At 37.8% G+C, this 14,038-nt stretch overlaps 1 protein-coding gene across 1 annotated transcript in view; it reads right to left on the bottom strand.

The window, feature by feature from the left end:
- LOC136755362 (versican core protein) overlaps positions 1–9,084 on the bottom strand; it is a 48,927-nt gene extending 39,843 nt beyond the window's left edge. The window contains exons 1-6 of the mRNA XM_066711889.1: positions 8,835–9,084; positions 6,573–6,739; positions 5,351–5,436; positions 4,293–4,667; positions 822–996; positions 348–475 (exon numbers count right to left, since the gene is read on the bottom strand). Coding sequence (XP_066567986.1) covers positions 348–475; positions 822–996; positions 4,293–4,667; positions 5,351–5,429 — 757 coding nt within the window. The 5' untranslated portion in view covers positions 5,430–5,436; positions 6,573–6,739; positions 8,835–9,084. The remainder of the gene's footprint in view (positions 1–347; positions 476–821; positions 997–4,292; positions 4,668–5,350; positions 5,437–6,572; positions 6,740–8,834) is intronic.
- Between the last annotated feature and the right edge of the window lie 4,954 nt (positions 9,085–14,038).

A 14,038-nucleotide genomic window follows, 5' to 3' on the forward strand; every position in this document is an offset into this window, starting at 1 on the left:
TATTTTTAAAGACTTTGGTATATTGAATTATAAAATGCTGCTCAGGAGATATTCAGTTTGTCTAGGTCTTGGTATGAGAGCGATTTTCTGGTGACCGCTCTTGTCAACTCTTATTATAATTATTATTATTTATTTCATAGCAGACGCCCTAGCCTATACCGACATGTAGTTGTCACAAAGTGTACTTATTTCAGAAAACACAGTGTAGTCAGAGCAAGAATATACAAAGGGCTGCTTTGATATGCGTAACGATTTATGACGATTTGTCGATGTAAAAAACCTAAACTCATAATTTCGATTCTGACACGGGGAGCCCCCTTTGAGCTAGCAGGGAGCCATCATCTTACCTTCCAATTTGTCTACATAACAATAGACATCATAGGTCTCTTTGGGGTTTCTGGTTCCATATGTTCTGACACCAGGCCGTCCCATTTTATCTCCATAGCAACCTGCCCTAGGTCGGGTGATGGGGTACCTACATGAGAAACAAAAATGTAAACATACTTTCATCCTTTATGGACTTACGCTATCATAGTCCCTTTGGAAATGTTGGTATATATGTACTGGCTAAGATATATCCTAAGAAACTCGTCAAGCTGTCTCTTGAGGGTTCCCACAGAACTGCAATCCAGACATTCACACACCACTCTCTATGTAAAGAGATTTCCCCTTCTATCAGTGCAGAATATGTATGTACTTAACGGCCATGTTTTGAGTTTGAAATATTTTGCTCGGTTGAATGGATGAATCCCTTCAAGTCCATGAATGGAATCTCCCCAATGCTTTATTTACATTAATACAGCAAAAATTTAAGGATTTACCTGACAGTCTGGTCAGCCATCCAGCCAGCATCACACTGGTCAAACCCATCTTCGTACGCAGCTCTGAGCTGGTCCACTGTGGCAATAGATGCTCCCACATCCTGACAGGTTTGCTTGGCCTCCTCAAAGTTCAGGGTGTATCTGCTGTGGGAGGCCCGGTAATGAAACACAACACCTACAGAAAACACAAAGCCACTTTCAGATTAAGATATTATAGTAAAATATTTTAAATTAGCCTTGTATGGTCTGGATTGTTAATCATTACTGATACGACTATATATTGAATGGGAAGCATTTGAAATGCGAGTGTGAATAGTTTATTCCTCTTGTTTGTAGTATTGTGCATATAACCTGTTCAGATGGACTCTTTTATTCAGTTGATTTTTTTTAATTGTATTATTAAAATGTACTTTGCAGGACAATGAATTAATAAATACAAATAATAAGATATACTGTCTGTATCATGAATGGATAAAAAAATGTAGGACTAATACCAGATGATGGGAAATGCATATTCAAGATGGTTTGAGTTTAAATACATGGGAATAACTCCTAATCACTATAGTAAGCTGACAAAAAACTAATGATCAAGTACTTATAATATAAATATGTTTATAACACTTCAGCAGTACCACAAAACTAATGGGTTTGTAAAGATGGTTACAAAAAAACGATTTTGATAGCTTAACCCAGAGAACTGCAACTTTTGTTTTGGTGAACATCCCCCCTTACATGAAAAAAAACTGTCCCAAAAAAGTTGTAAGCTGTAATGCAGCCCAACAGGGCATTTCATAGATTTAATAATGCCTGTTGGTGAAAATGTGTAAACTGTACTTTAATTGACCAATAAAAGTGTGGAAGTGCAGCCATTGTTCACAAATTGTATATGGAAACCTGAATGAAATGACCGATGTTTCAACATTGCCAAGCTTCCATACCATCTTAAATGCGCAGGATATACTGTCACATGCTCTCCGCCTGGTTACAAATGCCTGGTCTTTGCACTGTACATCTTCCCCAAGAATTGTATAGTACAGCATTGTGCCCCTGCTTTTCATTTCCCTATGTAACCAGTTGCCTCAGCAAATATTTTATCCTGGAACTACATTTTCCAGAGATCTAATGTTAACTGAATTCCTAACGATATTTGCAGAAAGCTAGGTGTTGGTCCAAGCAAGTAACTTCAATAAAAATACTAAAAATAAGTTGGTCTGTCACAGTATTTACAGTTTATGTCTTTGACCTAAAAGGAAATATAATTTGGCCTCTTTAAAAACAGCCACTGAAGTAAAGCAGTAAACATATTTCCATACCAGAGTACAGTCTCATTTTTCATTGTTTCAGCAGGCACTTCCTCGGATATCAGGCAAACTCGTTCAAATTAAGTTGTAAAGTGCCAAAAAGGCAAATGTAATAACTAGACCATGATGTTGAACTTTAGGCCAGGACTGCAGAGCGTTTGCATTAAATGGGAGTAATCGGAAACACGTGTACAGCTTTGATCATAATTTCAGGACAAATGTTAAAGAATCAAAAAGTTATCGCTGAGTCTGTTTTGCTAGTTTCCCCACTTTATATCTAAAGGTTTGTACTGCATCTTAAATTCAAGACCTTTTTTCGAATAAGTGTGCAGGGCATTGAAATGATTAATAGAGTAAAAACATTAATTATCCAGATTGAGTCCACTGCATGCTCATGTGTATGTATTGAATATAACTTTGTATTTTTTCTTCAATCGTTAAACGCTTCTGAAAAATGAAAAGGCTACATTACTCTTCAAATGATTTTCCTGATTTGATTACTGTAATAGCTTTACCAGCAGCACGCAAGTTGCCATGCTTCTCCTCAGTTGCCGTTCCCAGAAATAAAATCGTTCTACTTCCAATATCACTTCCCCAACCCTCCTCGCGGTGCACTAGTGTGTCTGTGTTCACAGTGTATAAATCTGGAAAGGGGACTGTAACTCACAGCAGGAGGACGCTCTGTTAACATTTAAGCCATTAGAGCTTGCTTACATTTGTCAGAATGCAAGAACGTCTCTAACATTTGCCATGAAAAAATGAAATCTCATGAACCAAACACACATCTGAAAAACAATGTCACTTCTTGAGAGCCCAGTCTAACAGCGGCAGTGTATAGCATTTGTAATTTCTTGATATTTAGTTGTTTTTTTGTACTTTGTTCTGTGTTCTGTGTGGGCACATCTTTTGCTTATAATGATATTCACTATCATTATAATAAAAGCCGCTTCTGAAAATAATTGTAAATGTCTTCGAATGTCTGCAGTGTAAGCCTTTTACCAAACCTAGTCTGTATGTGATTCCTTCCCACACATTTTGCTTTGAGATGTCATCTTAGCCTTGGTCGGTTGTGCACTTCTTTTTTTGCTGTGCTGGAATACTTTGGGAGCATGTCATGTTGAATAATCAGATTTGTATGCGTTTCATTTTCTTTGGCATGTTTGTTCCTTTGGGTTCCAAGGCCAAATAGAAGCACAATGTAAACTGGGATCTTTAAATATGCATTCCTCACCATTTGCTGAATCAGTGCATTCCCGTTTCACTAAAACCAGTTTACTCACATGGCCAGAGAATCCAGTTTCATGCTTTAACCGTAGGCATAGGTTTAGGGGTGGGGGTTGGCCTCCTATATTGACAGAGCGTCAATTTGTCCCCCTCAATCATAGACGCCGCCCCCCCCGCATTTGAATTCAAAGATGTTATTTATGAGGTTTACTGGTGAAATTGTCCTTCCCTCATAGACCCCCTCCAGCTCAACAAATTGGTAGCACCCCACCCCCACTCAAAAACTCAGCAGCACCCCTACCCCCACCGTTTGATTTGCAATAAACGCCCCCCAACCTTTTGAAATGATAGTTACAATGGATAGGATCCTTCATTATTAATGGACACCAAACGAGCACGATGGGTAGAATGGCCTTCTCTCATTTTTATACTTTCTTATATTCTTACATTATTTTTCTTTGCTACAACGTTAGGAGACTGTAGGAGGCACCAGCCAGCAGATTTTTTTCGAGCAAATCCTCCCAGGGTTTTTCAAATGTGTAAATGGATCTGGTTTAAATCCATATAATTGGGACCACAAACAAGTCATAAGACACAGTTTTTGTCACGGGAACCACCCCAAAAGCTCTGATGCTCCAGTTTGAAGTGCTGCTCAAAAGACAGTCTCATCACAATGAAGGCTTAAGAACCAGGCCTGTTTTTATCCAAATCAAATGACCACAATTAAGACATGTAAGTAAATGGCCTGGAACCGAATAGAAGCATTTGAAAACTGTGCTTCAGATTGTTATCTTCAGGAAACGTATCTTTTTTGTTATAAAGGAAATGCAATGTTTAACATTGTGGTCCATGTTGAATATTTACAAAGTCAACATTGGGAGAAAGACACATGGTCTCAGAATTTAACCCTCCAATAAGGGATGGACCTACCATGAGACAAACTTACCATTAACATCTAGTGTCACTGTGTCCTGTGTGTCTTCAATCCCATACATAACCTCGCAGCGGTAGGTGCCGGCATCACTAGCTCGTAGTTTAACAACGGTCAAGGAGGCGTCCCCGATGTCTTCAGGGTGGCTAGGAACTGACACCCTGTTCTTGTATCCTGCACCGATTTTAATCACACCATTCTGGGCGACCAGTACTGTCGTCTCTGCTTCATTCTCAATTTTGGTCCACTTAATTCTCAGATAGTCTGTGGTGGTGTTTTGGCTGGGGGACGTGGTGGGCATCGTTGAGAAATGGCACGGCAGCACCACTCTTCCAGACAGAGAACCACTGACGGGTGGACTCTTCTCTACTTTCAGTAACACTGACGTATCTGAGAAGAAAAAGAAAAAATGCATAATGTGTCGGAATCTATGGAGTTAGAAAATAAAGCTGATGTGTCAAAAAAGGAATGTTATGCATCATTTCCGTGACGGATGTTTGTTTAAGTGCGTACTTTGGGTTTGAAGGCTGAACCTTGTTTCCCTTATAAATACAAGCCTGGGTGATGAATTCCCAAGAAATATGCTCTCATGAGTTCATGCACTAAATATCCATATCATTTTATATTGTTGCAAAAGCAGTTATTAGTTACAGTGGAGCGCTGTTACTAATGATGCATGTGCTGCCCTCCTGGCCTGAGAGAACACCTATTTTCCCATTAATAGGATTACATGCATACGTGTTCAGTATGACATTTGTAAAGGATACCCAAAAAGTTTCTCATTTGCTGGAGCACACAGATGCCATAAAGTGTGAGAATGAAGTGGCGCAGCAGAAGTCATGGGAAATGTCATAGTTCTGTGGTGCTTTACAACCAGCACCACAATAACTCAAAACATCGGCCAGTCATAAATTAAAAACCCTCTATTTGAAGGCAGCTTTTTCCTCTGCCAAGCACTGACCAAGCAGCTTGCAATTTGTGCATGGGTTGAAGTATTCATTTAATCCACACTAGTCAGTTTAACTCCCCTAATGTTAGCTAATACATAATCTTACATGGACAGCCACTCTTACCTTGATGTTCTGCAGAGGATGTCACAATCACAGTGCTTGTGCAGCATAACCACAGGATGTGTTTGATATTAAACAACATTTTGAAGCTGAAAACATACAAAATGAAAGGGGGAAAAAGGGTTATTCTCTTGATCTCGAGAGCAAACGTCAAGTTTTAAAATATGCAGGAACCTTTACGAAAATGAGTCATTGTATGTAAACATAACACTTTTTCCCACAGCAATGTATATACTGCACAGCTGTATTCGATTGCTTTCCAATTGTCAGCTGCACTGAAAAAAGCTAAACAGCAGCTCTCTCTAATAAGAAAAACAGATTTCAATTAGTTTTAAAAAATGACCCCCTCATTTCCTTATTTGGCAGTGCTTCAAGCCCAGGGCTTCTCTCGGTGGTTACTCCAGTGCTCTTGATCATCTGGTGATCTTGGGCAATTTGTCATTTCCTCTAAGTGGGTGGTGAAATAAAGGACTCCAATTAATGTGCCGCTATGAGGTCAGTTCATAGAAGTGTGGGGCAGAGGGACAATGAACAGACATCAGACTGGCTTTTTCGCCCTGTGGAGATTTAGAAACTGCAGTGTTTCGAGTGACTCCCATAGTTAGGACAGAAGTATATGAATCTATACCTTGGTAATAAATATACTTTTAATATTGCTCTGATTGGAATTCTTTTCCTGTTCACCTATCTTTGTCTCAGTCAAGTGTCTTTTTGTCTTTTTAAAACCAATTGCACAGTTCTGTGTTTTACAGCATAATAAACATGCTCTTCTTATTCTTAGAAATATTATTGAGTAAAAAAATAAGTATACTGAATAAAAGCACTGAACAATTAATTCAAAAATGAATTTCAGAATTACCAGGGGCACTAAACAGGTTTCTTTAGGCCAACTGTGCTACTGCCTTATTGTTTATATGTTAATTAGTGAATGTATACTTAATTGACCATTGGAAAAATAAAACAAAAGGTTCAATTAAACTTTAAATGTTGTGCAAGATGGTTCATCAAGAGAAAATACACTCAAAATAGAGGCTACACCATTTATGTGAGTCTCTAAATAGAGAACACAAGCGCAGTAGTAACATAATAAGAGTGTATTTTCTAATTTAGGGTCTGAGTCTGTGTTATGAAGCCCATATGTCCGTCACACCTAGTACCTAGGACTCCCTCCCACCAGGACCCCAGCCAGGGTCTCTTCTGCTCAGTCCAATCTGTTGACACTAACCTGAAATGCGATCCAATGCAAAAGCTTCAAACTTCTGGCTGCTGGTGATTTTAATGGCCAGTGAATTTCACGCACGTCCTGGCAGTGTTTGCTTTCTTTTCTCACTTTTGATGGTGATTCCCTTTGAAAAGCGTCAACTCTGGCAGCAGACAGCAGACCCTGGATACCTGCAATCAATTCCCACCGTCATTTCCACAGTACAGCCATCCGCGTCAAAGGATTGACATGAGCCATGCTATATAGCTTCATGGTTTTCCTCAATGATAAGTTGGGTCAGTCCAACATAATACAAATAGAACACTAATCAATAACTGTATTAATAATACATACAGCCAAGTTTTAAAACTAATATATTGTTTTTGAATACAGCCAAAAAAGACGGATTAGTCATTTATCAAAATCAGAAGAGTCAATTACATTCTATGTCATTGTTAAAAATTCAAATGACTTGGTGCCCTAACACCGGCACTACACATTGTACATCGCTAGGGGGCGATATCCCAAGTGAGGCAAGATTAACACCAACAGGACAGCTTTCGGATGTATTGATAGTCCACAATACACCACCTATTCATTGTGCAAAAGACCTGTTACTGTTACTCAGTGAAAATGAAAACTGAATGTTTAATCAAAATTACACATACACATATACATACACATACATACATAAACACATACAGACATATAGATTGTACTCATTATAACTCATTATTATTCTTCATTTAAATATTATATGTTTATTTTAATATATATATATATTTTTTTTTATTTTCTTTTTTTTTTCTTTTAAGGTTTATTCTTGTAAATGTGCAATCAGTATCTTGTATTATGTTTTGTACTTAAGCTATGTTACCTTTGCTGTAAAGGCTTTGTCTAATCTTGTCATGCCAATAAAGCTCCTTTGAATTTATTTTAATTTAATGTATAGTTAGATAGATATAGAGATAGAGACAGATATATGGATGTCCATAGATAGATTGAGACAGATATAAACTGTTAAATAACACAATCCTATAGCTTTATACACAACTTCAAAATGAACACACACACACACACACTATATGTATGCTATTCTTCAGCGCAGTTTTCAACATCTGGTGTGGATCCTTTAAACGCCCTCATCCCGTGTGTTAACTGAGTCAGAACTGTGAAAAACATTTTCCCCAGCATTTTTTTTTTTTTTTAATATAACATACATACATGCGAGAGTCACACCCGTTAATGAAAACCGTACTATCTCCACACAAGTATCAATTCAAATCCCTATAATTGGTTGCAGGTTTCTGGAGCATCCGTGCGCCATGCTGGCCGTTTTGCGGGATTGTAGTGAGCAGCTGTAGTCCTAACTGGTACCCCACGCTGCGCCTCCTCTTTAATAACGAGATACGGTTAAGTTATGTCGGTCAGATTCATCAAGACATCTACTACTGGTATAGTTAACGTCGGGGATGGGATGTATTATGTTGTATATCATGTTTTAATAAATACATGCAAACATACTATGCATAGACTAAGTCAGTGCTGTCTCATTTAATGAATCTCTCTTCAATTAGGTGGTTGCTTTGTCTTAACATAATAGTGCATCCAGACTAAGACTGAGACAGCTTTTTGTCGACCTCTGGAGTGCCTACAAAAGAGAGGTCTTTGCTCTGTTTCTTCCCAGATTAAATCAGCATGGTAGGAAACTTTTCTTCCCCCTTCCACCCCCACCCACCCAACCCCTTCATCTTCTCTTTTCCTGCACAAGTGATGCTTCAGGAAACGTGTCCAGAAGTCACCAGTGAACGAAATAACAGAAATTGGAGACGCTTTCTAGGATCTGCTGGCAGGAAAAGCGATTCTCGAGAAACCACCCGTTTTCACTGGCTTTTCCACGTTCGTTAGTGGTGCAATTTCAAGGAAAGTGGATGTTAGGACAAAATCTTCATACCTGAAAGCTTTTATCATCAACCTTCAAGAAATTTGTGAGAAACATTTTTTTTTTTAAGCTGATGTTCTTCCATTTGTACATGTTTTAACCCATACTTTTAATAATGCTTTCAGATTCAACACTTTCCGCTCAATTAATCTGATTTAGTTAAAATGCAATTTTATTAATCAATTATATTATACAACTGATATTATTATTATTATTATTATTATTATTATTATTATTATTATTATTATTATCATTATTATTATTATTAATAATAATAATAATAATAATAATAATAATAATAATAATAATAATAATAATACAATTAATAACACACACATACATACCTCAAATAAGATTGTAATTCCAAAATTGGTGAAATCTTCAAATGATGCCCTTAATTCCACTATGGTCCAATATGAGTTTGCTTTAAAAAAAAAAAAGCTCCAGTGCCTGCCTTTCTTCACAATGTGATGTTAAAGGCTGTGTCTTCCTATGAGTGCTGTTAAGTCCTTGAGCAGTTCTTGTTGTAGGGGTCCGACCCCAGCGTGCTGCCTGTTCTGACCCGGACTGAAAGAAGCAAGGAGGCTGCCGGCAGCAAGTTCAAATCGACTTTACACCCCCTGTGCTTTCGTCATGGAAGAGGAGGGGCACACTTCCCAATCTTAAAACTGACTGGATACCCAAAAAAAAAAAAACGACATGCAATATATGGATCACCATTAGGGATTTTTTTTTTTTTTTTTTTTTAGGGGGGGGGGGGGGGGGTTCTTTGTATCACAAATACAGAAATTGCCATCAACTGTATTTATCCGCAAAGCAAGCACACAATTATATTTAATTATTTTGTATGGTCAATTGATCAAATCAGAATGTCACTAGGAAATATACCCTATACAATCTAACACATATTTTGGGATATATTGCATATATGAGCTGGTAAGCATTTGCAGTCGAAATATACTTAACCCTTTAGTAACATCTTTCTATTTTCCGAGCTCCACCCTACATTTTATCTGGGGGGGGGTGGGGGGGGATCCACTATTATGTCTTCCGATGCAATACACCCGTGCTGGGCTGGATATAGCCTTTTCTTTGCGTGGATAGCCCACTCAGTGTTCATGAGTGGTGGGTGGCAGAGCAAAGTTGAACGGAGGTCAGGGCATTTGCAAAGCTAATTGCGTCCAATTGCCCTAGCTTTGTGCATGCATTGCTATTCCCTCAGACTGATTGTTGTCTAAGGAGTCTGAAAAAAAAAAAAAAAGATTACTGTACCTGTGTGCGGATCTTTTGTCATTTAAACACACACACACACACACACACACACAATCTCAAAAAAGTTCATCCGATCCACTGCCTTCAGTAGAGCGGGGGAGATGCAGATGCAATTACATCAGTTCCTTTACACTCCAGCCAAAATGAAGATGTTTTGGAGGGGCTGGAAAGGGGTTTTGCTACACCTCCCAGTTACGCTGATTGTCACACGAAATCTAACTCAGGTTATCAGGGGGTTAGCAAAAGATCACCAGCAGTGGGAAAAGGCATGCGTGACGAGGTGCATTCACAACTGTTTCGGGTGCAGAATGTGCCAGGTGTCCGGCTAAAGCCACTTCTTAAAACCTATGTGAAGAACATCCATTGCGTGTGGATTAGTCTTCTGCTCCAATGCACACTCCTGTATCCCTGCAGAGGCTTTCCCTGGATGGCAGGCTGTGTGGGAGAGTCCCCGGATTTTCCACACGGGGGAGAAACTGGACCGCAGTTGGGTAAGAAAGGGCTGGGGCCAGCAATAGAAACGTGCCCATTCATACAGTAGCCTTGCGAGTAGATGGGTAGGAAAAAGAAACAATCAAGGAAAGAAAAGGAAAAAGCTCATCAAATTGTCTCTTCTATGAGGGGTGTAAGCTCTCCAATTCATTTAATTTCCTTTTAAAAACCTTAAAGGCCAATGGCAAACAAATAAAGTAGCCTAATTAGATGCAAATTAAATACATACATACATTTGCCAAAATCTGAAAATATATTAACCAATTTTAGCTATTGATTTAATTAACCCGCAGTTTGTTTAACGGGGGATACCTGGGTGCAAATCTTTATGCAAATGGATATATAAGAGACTTGGATTTATTAAAGGACAAAGGAAAACACGTAACACGCTTTTGAGAGATGTATTGCCTGCTTACATGCATGCATATATTATTCAGTAATTACATGGTCCATCTAGTCCCTAAATCAAACCGATTTAATACAGAATTCCAGCGATAAATATACGTTATTTATACGTAATACTTTATATGTACAGTGCAAACCTCTGATACAAGCTTTTATTGTGGATGCTATTAGATCAGTGGATTTGGGACAGTAATAGTAGTGGCCGCTTTTGATTATGAGATCATCGTGTGAACGACGCAAGCGGTCTCACTCCGGTTTACAGTGCCGACACCTGAACGCAAGGATGCAGCAGAGGTCGCTTGAGAGGCTTTTTAGTCAAGGGATTCACATTGGTGAATTGGTGGAAAACACGCATATAATAATATAAGGATAGATAGCACATTGCAGTACCATCTTGCGCTGGCAACGCTTCAAATGGGATGCGTCCAAAGCAAAACAGTGGGCTGAAGTAGCTACTCGATTTAGATGAATGAGAAAGAATGAGAATAGGTAAATATGTAATGTAATAAACTCTATAATCACCCAAGTTACCTTCATCATTTTTGTCTTTTAACACTTATTGTGTTTAGTGAATTGAAAAGCAGGGACACATTCTTAGGTGGAACAGTACAATATTATTTCAAATGCTAGATCCTGGTGCAAGTCAATAGAAAGCCAATAGGATTTTGTAATTGCGTAATTTTGTAATCACAGCCTTCAGTGTCAAAAAGGTTTGTTAATAAAATAAAACAAGTATGGACCTTAACAGTAATTGGACTTCTGTGGTGTTGTTCATAGCATATCTTTATCACAAATTTCAATTGATTAATAAATGTTAACATTTGTTAAGCACAATGGTTGTATTCATAAACATATGCACACAACATTATTCGCATGTGCTAAACATTTTCCTGTCTGTGTTGGCATGCTTCTCCTTATGGCCCAGAATAACACAGCATCAATATTCATTATCACATTAGTAGTAGGCTGATAATCCTTTAGCTTTCTGGACAAAATTGGGAAAGGAGCCAGACTGGGTTCCACCTAGGGGATATTCTACCAGACCCACTGGCCATTGATTAAGAGTGCTTCTGTTGTTTGAGAGATTTGAGTGATACAAATGGTTGTTTGAGGTTTCTGCACAAATGGTAATGGGTTACAACCTGGAATGCATTGAGATCGAACCAAAAAAAAAAAAAAAAAAAGACTAATTTATTGCATCAAGAAAATAGATGAAGAACAGATATTAACAAATACTCTCGAGTAAGCCACCATCAAGAGCAATGCAAGCATCATGCACAACGTGTATATAAATCTGGTAAATAGACTCGGGTGATTTAATTTAATTACATCATTATTAGTAATCATGACATTAAGAGGAGAAACAAATATTACTCTTACAATCATTCACTTCCAACATATGAAAATCAATGCAAATATACAAATAGTCTAAAAGGGCACAGCAGAGCAAATCTAGCTATTATAAGTCTGGATGAATACATTACACCAATATAAAAATAAACTATCTTTAGGATGTTGGATTGTTCTTGGGATAATAAAACAGTATTAATAGATAAGCCAGTTGGAGAATGAAAAAGATTGTTAGATTGCATACATATAGATGATATTTCCTAATAAATGAATATTGAATGTTGATATTGCTGCATGCTCTTTACCATTTGAAGCATTTCAAAAGAAAGTAGCTATTCCAGTTTGCATGCTGAAAAGTCATTTCTCTGAGCGCAGGGATTTTGAATTGCACTTCCATTAGCTCTGCAGACTGTGGATGGCTACCGACATGGCTATAGGATTACAGAGATCAAAAGAGAGCGAGCGCTTGGGTCCTGGTGATCAGTTAACACAATTTGAGTGCTATGTCAACCATGCCTGTCATGGAGCCTGGACTTTATTATATTTGATAGTCATTCTACACAACTGTCTGTCATGTACTGCGACAAATTGTCAACGTGAGGAGCTGATGGACTGAAACTCTACACAAGAGAAAATGCAACCAAAACATCTTTTGAGCCCACCTGTGTATTTTGGAGTCATACTGTACATAAAAACATATCAAAGAATGGGAGAAGACACCTAATTTATATGTCTGTAAATCTTGTTACTCACCTGCTAAATTCTATACCAAAAGAAACAGCACTTGAAGCCACAAAACACACTAATACAACCTTCCTTTTTGGTCTTAAAAGGTAATCATATTGTAGTTAGTATTCAAAATGTTCCTTTGCACCTATTTTTATTGCAACTGTAAAGAAAGACCAAATCAAATGCTACCATTTCATATAGAGATCAAGCTGAGTAGCAGGACTCTCTATAGATACATTAATTCTGTTCAGAAGAGATAGTCAGAAATATTCATATACCTCCCAGAAGCACAATAAAAGTTGCCATCCTAATTTATCAGTCTATAAAGCTTCAGACTGTAACACTGAATATTTTAAATCGAAACAAGTATTGTGAAGCAACTCAGCATCTAATTATGCTTCTGCTAAAAAGAAAAATCGAAGTCTGATTGTCGTTTCCTTTCTTCTTGTTTTAAAACCTGGGGATTAGAGTGAGGTTTTCAATGACTTTAATATTTATAACCATCGTAATATTTCCAAAATGCAATATGTGCAAGCGCATGTGTGGCATCGGGATGAAAGAAAATCCTAAATTCTGAATTACACCTGGCGTCGTGTAGACCTAATTATGATTTTATGTGCTCACTCCATGCAATTGTGTAAATGGTTTCTTACTCAGACAAATACCTCTTTAACAAAGCTGCAGCACATGCCTACGCGGACGACTTCCAAGTAGCTCAGTAATCCTGGCGAGATTACATTCCCCGAACGTTTCAAGTGTAACTTTAACAATGCCGTTTTCAATTTAGAAAGAATTTGACTGCTCCACCCACCACCAAACTGGGATATATACAAATACTCCTGGAAAAGATGCAATGCTACTCTGAGTTTTAAATCACTCAAGAAAAAAATACATTTTATGAATCCATCACTTAAAACAGGAAAAAAATGTACAGAGAAAAGCTATGATTCCATTTTCACCAAGTGGCCATGATTCTTGTAAAACACTTCAGAAAAGAGTGCCAGTATATAATAACAATTAGTTGGAGATGTTGTGCCCTGTTTTGAGGAACCAAAGCATCTGTCAAAGAAAACAAATGGATATCTCCTGAAGAAGCAGATAACGCCAGGAATGACATTTTCAGAGGTCAGAGTTTGAGAATTACTTATTATCAATCTTCTTATTCAAACCACCTACCATTCTTAATCAAGATAAATACATTTAAAATAACTGTTGTTCACGCACAACTTCACAACTCCAACACAAAAGGGTTAGGGAAATTTTTCAGACATTTTATTTCTTATTTGTATGTTCTGTGTGT

Source organism: Amia ocellicauda, chromosome 8 (genome assembly GCF_036373705.1).
Source record: "Amia ocellicauda isolate fAmiCal2 chromosome 8, fAmiCal2.hap1, whole genome shotgun sequence".
NCBI classification, from domain to species: Eukaryota; Metazoa; Chordata; class Actinopteri; order Amiiformes; family Amiidae; genus Amia; species Amia ocellicauda.